Consider the following 14,925-nt stretch of genomic DNA (forward strand, 5'->3'; position numbering starts at 1 on the left):
ACCATTTTTGCTTGCAGCTTGGCCTCCGACGTTTCCACGGTGTTGGAATCCTTGGTTTCAATTCTCCCGAGTGGTTCATCGCAGATATCGGAGCGATTCTGGCAGGGTATGGCACAAATTATTGATTAGACTGCAGTGGTGCACAGCTTCCCTTCAGTCATGTTGGGGTGGCAGCCCTCTGGTACCAGTCCAAGTCTCCATACTTCATGTGTAAAGCTTGATGCTAATGCAGGCAGACCCTTTTGAGCCCATGACATGTCTACCTTAGCACAGACATGGTCTAGCACATCACTGGATAGTGGAGCCATTTATAAAATCCCGCAATCCAAAAATGTAACTTTGGCTTTAGTCACATATTTCATTGCTAAATGACTGCATCTCATTCAAGATTATCATCCTTCGAGTCCTGGATTGTTAGTGTTGACCCATCTGTATACAAACTCAACCTGAACTGTTTATTCTGATGAAGAGAATGTGGAAAATGCTTTTAGTCAAAAAGTTAGCAGTGAATGCATGGAAAAATAAATACAACATTGCCTCAAAATAGTCAGATCTTTATTTAAAAGCAAGTAAACAACAGAACCAAATATGTCATAGGGGCATAGGCTAGCAGGTATGAGCCCCAATAGTCGGAGTACATTTCAGTGAGTCATTGTTTAAGGATGTGTATTGTCTTTATGCAGGCAGTGAAATAATAAAAAGCTTGCTGTTAAAGAATGTTATTGCCAATACTCCAACACCGCCCTGTTGGGCAGTATAAAGCATGGAGATTCATTCTGACAAGCTTCTTGCAGACAAAACAAAATGTTCTTTCATTCCACACTTGTCATTATCACATTTTTCACATTCTTGTGAGGCACTGCATTGCACCTTCTGCCAAATCCCTTCTCTTAACCCCCCCCCCCCCCACCACCTCATCTCTCCCATCCAGCTCTTTTCTCTTTCAACAACATATTTCGAGAGCAGTTGTGCAATTAATTTGTATTGCAAACCTTGCGTTTCCACTCTGGCCCTGTTATTCACAGACCTGCCCACGTCACTGCAGGAACAGCAGGTTAAATGTCAAGGTCCCATGTTTGGAAAACAAAGTACCAACACCTTGCATATCTAACATGCGGTACAGAGAATACACTAACCTATCGACCAAAAGTCCAACATCGTAAAGTTTAAGATTGAGAGTAAGAGCAAATTATGAGGAAACCAGACTGGAATTAAAGATAAATGGGGAGGGGGGGAATACAATGAGAACTCGTTTTAAAGGATAATTAATAAGAGTTCAAACACAATGTTACATCAGGGGAACTATGAATGGTCATAGGAGCAGGCCATTCAGCCCATCGAGCCTCCTCTGCCATTCAGTAAGATCATGGCTGATCAGACACTGCAATGCTTTTTACCCACTCTATCCCCATATCTCTTTACGTTATTGTTAATCAGCGATCTTAATCTCTGCCTTAAATATACTCTATGGCTGAGCTTTCAGCCCTCTGGGGCAGAGGGTCCCAAAGATTCACAACCCTCCACGTCAAAGAATGAAAGGAAAAAATGACGCTGAAGAGAGACCTGTTTCCAAAAAAAATATCCGCACTGAAGGCAAACAAAAGAAAATGCAGCAACCTTGAGGGAGAAGTTTTTAAAAATTGCAAAGGCAAATAAATTGCAAAATCAAACTATTGGGGAACATAAAAAGAAATAATGAGTATTCCCAAAACACAACTATCATTGTATAAGGGTAGGAGCACAAACAGATGCTGAGCAGGATCGAGAAATGACTGAAGCATGAACTAACTATTTTGCTCCCATATTTACCAAAAAGTGGTAATGAAAAATGAGCATTTTACTGGAGGATCAGCGTACAAAGAATGTCAATGCAGTTAGAATGGGAAAGGAGTTTTCAAAACTACAAGTGGATATGACCCCAGGTTTGGGTAGTATGCATCTTCAAAGGAAGTGGAAGGAGACAGCAGAGATACTAGTTTATGGTACATGTATGCATAAGTTCCGTAGAAGATTCATCTCTGAGATGTAAGGTTGAGGCCCACTCCTAATGCCCTAAACATGCATCTATTTGCTGAAAAATAGGTGATTGACTGCCTAAACATGCATTTTGGCAACAAAGAAAACGGGGTTATTTTATATGCAGGTCAACTGGTGCATCACTTCCCTTCCACCATACTTTGGTAGAAGAAAAGCATCATCTAACCTTAGAAGAACTGTATGTGTTGTAAGAGCAAAGGGACTTGGGGATAAAATTGAATAAGTTATTAAAAGTGGCATCTCCGGGCAGCAAAGCAATTAAAAATGCTAACAAACTACTGGGATTTATTTCCAGGAATCTGAAATTCAAACTGTAGTGAAGTTCTCTTAAAGTATATAGGACCTCTGTCAGGCTGCACCTAGTTTGGCCTCCATGCTACACAAAGAGGAATAGAAGCACTGGAGAAAGTGCAGAGGAAAGAAAGATTTATAAGACCTGCAAGATCATGGCTATCGGGGATGGTTAAATAGATTGTCACTTTTTGTTGCCTTTAGGAAAGAAGACTGGGCGCAGTGGGTTAGCACAGCGGCCTCATGGCGCCGAGGTCCCAGGTTTGATCCCGGCTCTGGGTCACTGTCCGTGTGGCGTTTGCACATTCTCCCCGTGTTTGCGTGGGTTTCGCCCCCACAGCCCAAAGATGTGCAGGGTAGGTGGATTGGCCACACTAAATTGCCCCTTAATTGGAAAAAATGAATTGGGTATCTACATTTTTTTTTTTAAAGAAGGAAAGAGAAGAGTTTGAGCAAAGCTGGTGGAGGTTTTTTAAAAATAAATTATGAATGGGTTAACTGGGTAGATGTGGACAGGGCACTTGTGGGAGAATCCAAGACCAGGATGCCATAAATATGTGACCGCTGCAAATAAATCCTATAGGAAAATTAGGAGAAACGTCTTTACCAGATTGGTTAGAACATGGAATTCGTTACTACAGGATGTGACCGGGACAAATAGCTTGGTTGCTTCAGATACTCAATGGGTACATCAGAGGAAATTTATGTGGAGTACATATATATTTTTTGAAAGCATAAGCAAGTTGAGCTGCATGGTATGCTGTGCTGCATGAACTGTAAAGTGACTCCTGAATTTAAAGTCCATGTCAGTCACGGTAGCACAGTGGTTAGCACTATTGCTTCACAGTGCCAGGGGTCCGGGTTCGATTCCTGGCTTGGGTCACTGTCTGTGCGGAGTCTGCACGTTCTCCCCGTGTCTGCGTGGGTTTTCTCCAGGTGCTCCGGTTTCCTCCCACAAGTCCCGAAAGACGTGAGTGTTAAGTGAATTGGACACTCTGAATTCTTCCTCCGTGTATCCGAACGGGCGCTGAAGTGTGGCGATTAGGGGATTTTCACAGTAACTTCATTGCAGTGTTAATGTAAGCCTACTTGTGACAATAATAAAGATTATTAAAGCAAAGATTTTACAACAGGCACCCAAGGTGAGGCGAGATCACACTTTTCCCTCCCCTAACTGCTGCCAAAATCCCAATTCCGGACCACTCTGTCAACATTGTTGCTGTTCTGCTAAACTCGCTAGACCTGCCAAACTCCCTGCCAAACTCTCTAGACCTCAACTCTAGACCTATCTATTGGAATGGCTTCAGATTTTTAGAGCCTTTGCATGTTTAAAGATTTCTTTATTCTCTTTTTCTAAAGTGGATTGGCCATTGGAATCTATACTACAAATTCGGCTGAAGCCTGTCACTATGTGGCAAGTGATAGCGAAGCCGATATCTTGGTCGTAGAGAACAACAAACAACTACAGAAGATCTTGCAGGTTTGTGGACTATTCCTGAAATTGTGTGGTGAATCAAGATGATTTTTGTGTTTTTTTTTGTCCTTTCCTCGTTTTAAAATTAAAAAAAAAAAAAAGAATTTCAAACATGTTGGTCAATGTTTTCTATATGGGTTGGCTAAGGGTTACAACATTGTGCTTAGGCACATATCAGCCAAATGATGCAAGTCATTTCTTATCCAAAGGTCCCAGGTGACCATAGATTGCTTTCCTCTATCGAAATGAAATAAATCGCTTATTGTCACAAGTAGGCTTCAATGAAGTTGCTGTGGAAAAACCCCCAGTCGCCACATTCCGGCGCCTGTTCGGGGAGGCTGGTGCAGGAATCGAACAGTGCTGCTGGCCTGCCTGGGTCTGCTTTAAAAGCCAGCGATTTAGCCCAGTGTGCTAAACCAACCCCTGAGGGGGGAGCTGAATGGTGGTGGTTTAACCTGAGAATCACCAGACCTCGGGCAAGGTTGAGTAACCTCGGCCGGTATGGCAATTGAACCCTCGCTGCTGGCTTTGCACTTGTTGTTCTGATCACTATTGTGTTTCTTGAAAATTCAATGGGAGATATAAAGTCTAAGATTTGAGATCTATTATTGTTGGACACACACTCTGGTATTCCTGTACTCCTACTGTTAACCCTTCATTGTGTTTGGTCAATGTTTTCATTGTCTATTAATACTTTGTGCTTGAGAGTTTTCCTGCAAACATGGAGCACAACAACAAAAGAACCGGGCGTTCAGGCTCTCCGGACAATGCCAGTACTTACCCCCAACATTTAACCTTCCATTTTCTGCTTGTTCTTCATGCCCTTTAATATTCCTCTTTGTCAATAAATTACCTTTTTTCTTTTTACAATGCTTTAACAACCATTTGTGGCAGAATATTCTATATCCCAGCCAGCCTCTGTATAAAAGAATGTTATTTCTAGTCTTTTAATTCTTTCTACAGTTATCATCAATTCCTGGCTTCCCATTACCATTTGCCAACCATGAGAATGTTAGCTAATTTTCGCATTGAATTTCGGTGTTCTTAATTGTTTATTGAATGTATTGAGTATTTCCATTCCAATATCTTGCACAATTTCCAGGCCTTGAGCAGCATGGTGGCGCAGTGGGTTAGCCCTGCTGCCTCACGGCACAGAGGTCCCAAGTTCAATCCCGGCTCTGGGTCGCTATCAGTGCGGAGTTTGCACATTCTCCCTGTGTTTGCGTGGGTTTTGCCCCCACAACCCAAAGATGTACAGGCGAGGTGGATTGGTCACATTGAATTGGGTACTCTAAATTTAAAAATAATAATAATTTCTAGGCCGTAATATCTTAGGAGAATATCATTAGTTGCACGTTTAGCATGTGTGTTTATTTTTTATGCAAGTGTGTTATATATAACGATCTGTTTTCAAATTCAGGTTAGGCTTCCGCACCTAAAAGCAATTGTACAGTACAAGGATGAACTGAAGGAGAAGAGACCAAATCTTTACACTGTAGGTATAACTTATTCTGCTGAATAAACCTTTTTGGATTTGATGGAATAAGCATGTAGGAATGCAGAATTCCAACTGGTGGTGGCATTATGCAGCACAAATATTTTCAACAGTGTTGGTAATTAAATCTCTTATTTATGACTAGCTGCTAAACAATATTCCCTTATGGGATTGGAATTCAAATATATAGAGAATAAGACAAAAACATAAGTAGGGAGGTTATGCTTCAGTTGTACAGGGCATTCGTGAGGCCACATGAAATGAAAATTGCTTATTGTCACAAGTAGGCTTCAAATGAAGTTACTGTGAAAAGCCCCGTGTCGCCACATTCTGGCGCCTGTTCGGGGAGGCTGGTACGGGAATTGAACCGTGCTGCTGGCCTGCCATGGTCTGCTTTAAAAGCCAGCGCTTTAGCCCAGTGTGCTAAACCAGCCCCTGGAGTATTATGTACAGGATTGCTTTCCCCTAATTAAGGAAAGATGTAAATCCGTTTAAAACCGGTCCGAGAAGGTTTGCTGGAGTAATACCAGACTGGATGGGTTGTCTTGTGGAGGAAAATTGGGAGAGGTTAGATTTGTATCCACTAGAGTTCAGAAGAGTAAGAGGTGACTTGATCACAATCTTTAGAATCCTGAGGGGTATGAACAGGATGGATGTGGCGAGGATGATTCCTCTTGTCGGCGAATCCAGAACTAAGGGTCACTGTTTAAAAATAAGGGATCGCTCATTAAGATGGCGATGAGGAGAATATTTTTTCGCGAGTGTCATGAGTCTCTGGAACTCAAAAGGCAGTGGGTCAGAGTCTTTGAATATTTTCAACGCAGATTCTTGATTAACAAAGGGTGAAAGGTTATCAGGGTTGGCATGAATGTGGGGTTGAAATTCTAATCCAAACAGTCATGACTTTACTGAATGGCGGAGCAGCTCGAGGGGCTGAATGGCCTACTCCTGCTCCTAATTCGTATGCTCATCTGTACGTACATAGTGAGGATAATCAGTTAACCAATGAGGAAAGTTTGAACATATTTGTCCCATTTTGAAGCAAAGACTGCACCACAATTTAAAATGAAATTGATTGGCTATTTGAAAGGGGACGTATAGAGAAGAAAACTGGATTAGATCAGATGGCTTCAGTTGAACAGTTGATATTGATACAGTTGAGATTAAGAGGCTTCTCCTGTGTTGTAATCTTTATGGTTCACTCCTGATGTATACATCTAGCACTTCCAAGTTGTCCCAGTGAGGATGCTCAGCTACTCTAGTTTGGGACTGCCCACCAATTCTGGGATGTCACTGTTGCTTCCACAACACTGACAGTGTAAGAAGATTTCCACTGAAAATAAATCTTCTGCTTCCGGGTGGCTTCACCTAAACATCTTTGTGCATGGGACACATTTTTAGTTTTTAGCTAGCCAGGTGACATTTTCTGACATACGATTGCTTTATTATATGCTACGTTACATCACATACCTTTTTATCATTTTTATTTATTCATTCTGTTATCTTGCACGTCTGTTCCATTTGAATTATTATATAACCTAAGCCCTTGCGGTTGGCAGCATCTTCCAGTCCTGACAAAGGTGACTTCCGGAGGTGGCGACAGCCAGGCAAACTGCGTAGACATCAGCAGGACAGGAGGATCCCACCGGCAACCAATGGCGTGCTGCCTCCGTTGCTGGAAGTGTCGTGGGGGTGGGCGGGGCAGGGTTTGTTAGAAGACACCTTGAAAGATAGAAGGACAAAATGCTGAGATAGATATGGTATAGTTAAGACTGAGTCCACTTGAGTTTAATCTGTGGTGGAGTTTTGAATTTACTGAATGTATTTTTCTTTCTTGAGGTAGAATATTCTAAAGCAGCAGATTTGTAGACTGCTTCTGGAGATGCCTCTGATGATGTGCTTCTCTCTCTCTCTCTCTCTCTCTCTCTCTCTCTCTCTCTCTCTCTCTCTCTCTCTCTCTCTCTCTCTCCAAAGTGGGCAGAATTCATGCAGCTTGGGAAGGATGTGCCCGATTCACAACTCGACGAGATCATTGCCTCCCAGAAACCAAATCAATGTTGCACGCTCATCTATACCTCAGGGACCACTGGACCACCGAAGGGTGTCATGCTGAGCCATGATAATGTAAGAGTCACCCCATTAACATCATGCATCTTATTCATGATTGATTTTAATGTTATTAAAGCCTTTTCTAAAAAAACATATAGCTTCCCAAACAAGTTTTGTAGTGGGTCTTTCTTCCTCTGCTGCTGTGAGGAAATGTACGAAGTCTTACAACACCAGGTTAAAGTCCAACAGGTTTGTTTCGATGTCACTAGCTTTCGGAGCGCTGCTCCTTCCTCGGGTGAATGAAGAGGTATGTTCCTCTTCGTGCCTCTTCTTTCACCTGAGGAAGGAGCAGCGCTCCGAAAGCTAGTGACATTGAAACAAACCTGTTGGACTTTAACCTGGTGTTGTAAGACTTCGTACTGTGCTCACCCCAGTCCAACGCCGGCATCTCCACATCGTGAGGAAATGTGGTTTGGGAACCCACCCAGAGGGAGGTTTTGGAGGAGGCAGCCAGTTAGTACCTGCCTGACCCATCCCAATGAGGTGGCCCTCCGGCACAGAAATTGGCAGGCCCATCATTTGAGGTCCGAGCTGCTGATGCAGGTAAGAGAAGAGAGGGCACCTCCAGATGAATGCACCACCTGATTATCAGTTTTATTATCAAGAAGTAAATTAAAAGGGCAGCACGGTGGCATAGTGGGTTAGCCCTGCTGCCTCACGGCGCTGAGGTCCCAGGTTCGATCCCGGCTCTGGGTCACTGTCCGTGTGGAGTTTGCACATTCTCCCTGTGTTTGCGTGGGTTTCACCCCCACAACCCAAAAGATGTGCAGGGTAGGTGGATTGGCCACACACAATTGCCCCTTAATTGGGAAAAAAACCGAATTGGGTACTCAAAAAAAAAAAAAAAAGTAAAAACAAAAACAATGTGCATAATTACAAATTCCAATCAATACATTCACCAAAATTTAACAGCTTTCAATAGTAAAGCTTTTTTTCCTCTTGCTCAGAAACCACTGCAACTAACAGAATGCTGTGTAGAAATTGACTCTGTATTTATCATAGAAATCATAGCATTTACCGTGCAGAAGGAGGCAATTTGGCCCATCGAGTCTACACCGGCCCCTGAAAGTGCACCCTACCTAAGCCCATACCTCCGCCCTATCCCTGTAACCCCCACCTAACGTTTAAACACTACTGGGCAATTTAGCGTGACCAATCCACCTAACCCGCACATCTTTGGACTGGGAGGAAACCAGAGCACCCGGAGGAAACCCACGCAGACACGGGGAGAACGTGCAAACTCCACACAGACAGTGACCCAAGCTGGGAATCGAACCTGGGACCCTGGCGCTGTGAAGCAACTGTGCTAACCACTGTGCTGCCCATCCCTAATTGCCCTTGAACTAAGGGTGTGCACATGTGTGTCCGCGTGTCTCCATGGCCTGGCACCCTGGCCGTTGCTCCTTTCCCCTGTCCCTTTGATACATTCACATCGTCTCGTTATAGATTCAAATGTTACTGATTGACTTAAATGAAAAGAGCTCCAGCTCATTCTTGGCATTGTTGTATTGAATTTGTTCTTCAGTTGCTGTTTATTCAAGAAAAAAAAACCTAATTATATAATGGTCACTTTACTTGCATGTTTGCATCACTTACATTGCCTACTTTTTTGTTTTTAATATTTTTTGATTCTCCTCCTTCACATTTTCTCCCAAATTTACACCCAACAATAAACAATAATCAGTAATGAATGTAATGTCAATCCTCATGTCAATAACAACGATCCCATCCTCCCACCAAACCCCAGACATTAGCCTGCATGTTAACATAAACAAATGACAAAAAGGAATCCGGAATCACCCATAGTCACCATTAACACATAGTCCTTCAGCCCCCAATCCCCCAAATGTTCGATGTGATCCAATTCTCAAAAGTGCAGAATGAATAATGCCCATGAATTGTAGAACCCCTCCATCCTTCTCCTCCTCAGTTCAAAATTGACCTTTTTAAGCCTCAAGAATCCAGCAGGTCCCCGCGCCACGCCAGGGCACAGGGTCGAGAGGTTGATTCTCCAAGTCCTCAAGCTTTGCTCGGAGTCCTCTGTTGACCTCCACCACCCTCTGTAGTTCGTCTCCCATCGAGATGAGCTTGTCACTTTGCTGCGACATATAGAACATGGAACATAGAACATTACAGCGCAGTACAGGCCCTTCGGCCCTCGATGTTGCGCCGACCTGTGAAACCACTCTAAAGCCCATCTACACTATTCCCTTCTTGTCCATATGTTTATCCAATGACCATTTGAATGCCCTTCGTGTTGGTGAGTCCACTACTGCTGCAGGCAGGGCATTCCACGCCCTTACTACTCTCTGAGTAAAGAACCTACCTCTGACATCTCTCTTGTATCTATCTCCCCTCAATTTAAAGGTATGTCCCCTCGTGCTAGACATCACCATCCGAAGAAAAAGGCTCTCACTGTCCACCCTATCCAATCCTCTGATCATCTTGTCTGCCTCAATTAAGTCACCTCTTAACCTTCTTCTCTCTAACGAAAACAGCCTCAAGTCCCTCAGCCTTTCCTCATAAGATCTTCCCTCCATACCAGGCAACATTCTGGTAAATCTCCTCTGCACCCTTTCCAATGCTTCCACATCCTTCCTATAATGCGGCGACCAGAATTGCACGCAATACTCCAAATGCGGCCGCACCAGAGTTTTGTACAGCTGCAACATGACCTCATGGCTCCGAAACTCAATCCCTCTACCAATAAAAGCTAACACACTGTATGCCTTGTTAACAACCACCTCAACCTGAGTGGCAACTTTCAGGGATCTATGTACATGGACACCGAGATCTCTCTGCTCATCCACACTGCCAAGAATCTTACCATTAACCCAGTACTCTGTCTTCCTGTTATTCCTTCCAAAATGAATCACCTCACACTTTTCTGCATTAAACTCCATTTGCCACCTCTCAGCCCAGCGCTGCAGCTTATCTATGTCCCTCTGTAACTTGTAACATCCTTCCTCACTGTCCACAACTCCACCGACTTTAGTGTCATCTGCAAATTTACTCACCCATCCTTCTGCGCCTTCCTCCAGGTCATTTATAAAAATGACAAACAGCAGTGGCCCCAAAGCAGATCCTTGTGGTACACCACTAGTAACTGGACTCCAGTCTGAACACTTCCCATCAACCACCACCCTTTGTCTTCTTCCAGCTAGCCAATTTCTGATCCAAACTGCTAAATCTCCCTGAATCCCATGCTTCTGTATTTTCTGCAGTAGCCTACCGTGGGGAACCTTATCAAACGCTTTACTGAAATCCATATACACCACATCAACTGCTTTACCCTCATCCTCCTGTTTGGTTACCTTCTCAAAGAACTCAATAAGGTTTGTGAGGCACGACCTACCCTTCACAAAACCGTGTTGACTATGTCTAATCAAATTATTCCTTTCCAGATGATTATACACCATAATCTCATAAACCTTTCCAAGATTTTGCCCACAACAGAAGTAAGGCTCACTGGTCTATAGTTACCGGGCCGCCTCCATTTCCTTCATCTTTTCACCCTGTTCTCTCGCCTCGGCCGATGTCTTTGCCACATCTACCCTCACCGGGACGATTGCCTCTTCCACCAATGATCTCCATGCGACCACCATCTCCTTCCTCCATGTGCCTCTCAAACTGCTTCTCCAGCCCCACAGCCATCATTTGGTCATCCTTTCCACTAAGTAGTGCAGCCCCACCACGCGGTCCGGCATCTGCCATCTTGTCAGCGTTTTTACTGGTCCTCTTCTTTGGCGGCGAACCAGTGTTTCCTCTCTTCTTCACAGCTGTTTTGGGCATTCCATAACCACTTAATATTTTTCTTTTCTTCAATCTCGAGGTAAATAATAGGATAAATAAGCAAAATATAAAATTATAATAAAAAAAACATTAAAAAAAAAAAAACTTTTTTTTAAATAAAAGAAATTTCAAAAATCAAAGTTCAAGACATCTCTTCCTGGGACTGGACTTCAAACATCCCAAACATGCATTTTCAGCAGGGGCCACCTGGTGTGTGCTGCTCCCCCTCTACATTTGTGCTGGATTCAGGCCTCTCCTCAGGCCACACTCCTCCCCCGCCGCTTGCTTTGGGCTCGACGACCCTGCTCCTCCATTCATGGGGGTCCCCACCGGCTCCAAACCTGCCCGACCTGGCGCTTGTCCCTCAGGCCCCAACAGCCGAAGAAATCGCTACTGGCGAAACCCCTGGAAAACGCCGAAATGCCGCCGGGATCCCCTCTCCAGCGTGTCAGCTCGCACGCGCCACCGGAAGTCTTTACATTGTCTACTTGTCCCACTTAATTTTATGGAATTGGATTCCATACTCTCCCGTTACTTTGGCTAAAATCCTACCAATCCAGAGCGATGTGGACACCGCCCCCCCCACCTTTATTACATTACATTTTACCCTAGTCTATCTATGGATTGTTATCGTCACTCATCAGTATGATTCTTTTAAGAAAGAGAAAATGCTGGAAAATCTCAGCAGGCCTGGCAGCATCTGTGGGGAGAGAAAAGAGCTAACGTTTCGAGTCCGATGACTCATCGATGACTTTTATCCAATATGATTCTTTTGTTCTCCTTTCATCTTGAAGATGAAACGTGTGGTTGAAGAGCTATGTTTTAATGTGAGCCGTTGCAGCATTTAGTTCCTTGGCTACCTGCGAACAGTGAGGCAAAACAAACCTTTTCAAGAATTGCATCTTATACATGAAGATACAAAAAAAGTTTCTAGTTTGGGGGACCTTGCATCAATTCCTAGAATACCTACAGTGTAGAAGGAGGCCATTCGGCCCATCAAATCTGCACCGGCCCTTCCAAAGACCACTCTACCTAGGCCAAATCCCCTGCTCTGTCTCTCCACCCAACCTTTGGACACTTGAGGGCAATTTAGCATGGCCAATCCACCTAACCTTCAAATCTTTGGACTATGGGAGATAACCAGAGCACCCGGAGGAAACCCACGCAGACACTGGGAGAAAGTGTAAAGTCCACACATATAGTCACCTTAAGGCCAGAATTGAACCCGGGTCCCTGGCGCTGTGATGCAGCAGTGTCAACCACTGTGCTGCCCTTGCAGCAATATGTTCCAGAAGTCAGCACCTGTATGTACTGTTCCCCAAGTGCCCATCTGTACATGGCAGCTACCAGAGCTGATGTGGAATCAGCAGATCCTATAAATTTGAAACTGAAAATGCCATCAACACAAGAACTGTGAGCCATTCAAAAAGCTGTCACGCAAGAGCAAATGGGGATGGCTAATGAACAGGCTGTGCCGGCAACACCCTCCCTGTCATAACCTGGGGTTAAGCAGGTCACTGGACACTATGACACCTTAAGACGGTAATGGGACACTTATGAAATTGGGGGATTGATATTCCCAAATGGGGAATACATACTCCCTCACTGAGGGGCAGGGCGCCCCCTTCTACAACCTGTATAAAACTGGAGGACCATGAACTGTGAGCTGGCTCCTGTAGTAGAGTAGCTACTCTGTATTCCTGTTGCATTAAGCCTTTTTCCTTTGACTCAACCTCGGTGTGGACTCCTTTCTGGAGCTTATACTACTCCCCTCATGGTGGGTGGGGATGGGAATGACGAAAGCTGTACATTTGTGTTTAGGTTAGTGATACCTTTCTGGCGATGGGTCCATTAACAATACTTCTTTTGCAACTGCAGCTAACATGGACAGCTTATTCAGCAGGAACCATGGTGAACTTGCGGCCAGCCACTGAAAGCCAAGAAGCAATTGTTAGTTACCTGCCTCTCAGTCATATTGCTGCGCAAATGATTGATATCTGGCTGTCCATAAAGTTTGGAGGAGCTACTTACTTTGCACAACCTGATGCACTGAAGGTATAAATAAAATGCAATGTGAAATGTGTTTATTTTGATTTTGTAAAATACTACTTTTATGGTCTGCACGTCCATAAGAAGAGGAGGAGTTACGCATTTGGTAACTTCTGCACAATTGGACACGATGCAGTTTCTCAACTTTTTTTGTTTTTTTGGCAGCACAGGACTTCCTGTATACCTTGAGCACGAGTTATGAGCCAGTTTAAGTAGTATGCCTAAAACAACCTGTGTTTGTGTTGAAGCAAAATGCCACAGATGCTGGAAACCTGAAATAAACACAAAACGCTGGATCAATCCCCCATCTGTAGCAAGAGAAACTGAGTTTAACCTTTTCAAGTCCATATGATCCTGAACCGTTTTGTAGAAGGGTCACGCAGACCTGTTTCCCTCTTCACAGGTCCTCCCAGACCTGCTCTGTTTATCCAGCATTTTCTGATTTTATTTCACTGTTTATATGCAACATCCCTAACCTGGGAGAACATCCCTGGGGTGCTTCGCAACATGATTAGATATAACTTGGTTCCAGCCAAAGATGGAAATGTTTGGAATATTGGGCGGGATTTTCCTGTCGTGGCTGCCCGGAGACTGGAAATTCCCGCCCAAGATCAGCGGACCATTAAATGTTCCGCCATATTTTTCGTCCCGCCCGCGCCATTTCCTGCAGCGAGTGGGACCGGAACATTTACCCCAATGCCCCCTCTAATTTCTGTTTGCCGTGAGTGACCTATTTGTTGCACAGAGCGGCCCCTTTACGATTGCCATACATCTCAAAAGGAGCATTGGCTTGTGCCCGGCTTGTTTGTTCCCGGTGCCGCGCTTTCTTGATTACTGCATTGCCTGCGCCTGTGCAACTTAGAGGGAACATTGATGAAAGATGACTAAAACTTGGTGTAGTCGTTAGATTGTTAAGGTTGGCCTTCAAGGAGAGGAGAGAGGCAGAGTAGTTTAGGGAGGGACTTCCAGAGCTTTGAGCCTGTTCAACTTGGGCAAAGAATGTGGGGAGGCTGGAGTTGGCAGAATGGGTAAGGCTGCATTTATTTTTTTCAACTGGAATTCTTGATTGAAACAGAATTAATGTAAAGATTGAAAAATTGGTTAGAAAGATGATGCATGGAATGAGTGCGAAAGGGATAATACCGTGGGTAAATGGGACCTGTTTGTTTTGAAGGATAAACGCCAACTTTGACTGATGGGATCAAATGACCTGTTGCAGCATTTGGAGTGTTCAGAGTTTCAAAGTTTCACCATTCAAATGATTCCAATATGGTAGCCAGTTTGTATGAATGTAATCTTCTGAAGGGCTCTGTCCAAAAGGCAGGCGCGTGGCGATTATTCCCTAAGCCACGGCAAGTGCTGTGATTTTATTTTTTTTCCCCTATAGGTAGGACATCGAGGTAGGCCCCGAGCCTGTCTCCGCTATAACGGGCATTGAACCCCATGTTATTGACATTAATCCGCTCTGTACGGAAGCTGTTTAGCCAACTGAGCTAAATTGGATTGATCAAATCTATTGAATTGCAACTGGCATTAAAGTGATTGGGATTGGATTTGATGCTTCCCTGTTCACTGGATTTTATAGAAAAGGGTGATGGAGACTAGGGCAAGGTTATTGTGGAGATCAATATCTTCCAGAAGTCACTGCCTGTATAAATCTTATACTTTTATAAATCTA

General features: G+C 44.0%; 1 protein-coding gene across 4 annotated transcripts in view; it reads left to right on the forward strand.

The window, feature by feature from the left end:
* The window catches only part of acsbg2 (acyl-CoA synthetase bubblegum family member 2), a 68,446-nt gene that overhangs the window by 28,849 nt on the left and 24,672 nt on the right, over positions 1 to 14,925 (forward strand). For 3 of the 4 annotated variants that reach the window (XM_072482572.1, XM_072482573.1, XM_072482574.1), the window contains exons 5-9: positions 18 to 106; positions 3,688 to 3,808; positions 5,223 to 5,297; positions 7,272 to 7,421; positions 13,077 to 13,253. In XM_072482572.1, the coding sequence (XP_072338673.1) occupies positions 18 to 106; positions 3,688 to 3,808; positions 5,223 to 5,297; positions 7,272 to 7,421; positions 13,077 to 13,253 (612 nt within the window). The remainder of the gene's footprint in view (positions 1 to 17; positions 107 to 3,687; positions 3,809 to 5,222; positions 5,298 to 7,271; positions 7,422 to 13,076; positions 13,254 to 14,925) is intronic. The other variant, XM_072482575.1, reaches the window with a different exon arrangement.

Source organism: Scyliorhinus torazame, chromosome 18 (assembly GCF_047496885.1).
Source record: "Scyliorhinus torazame isolate Kashiwa2021f chromosome 18, sScyTor2.1, whole genome shotgun sequence".
NCBI classification, from domain to species: Eukaryota; Metazoa; Chordata; class Chondrichthyes; order Carcharhiniformes; family Scyliorhinidae; genus Scyliorhinus; species Scyliorhinus torazame.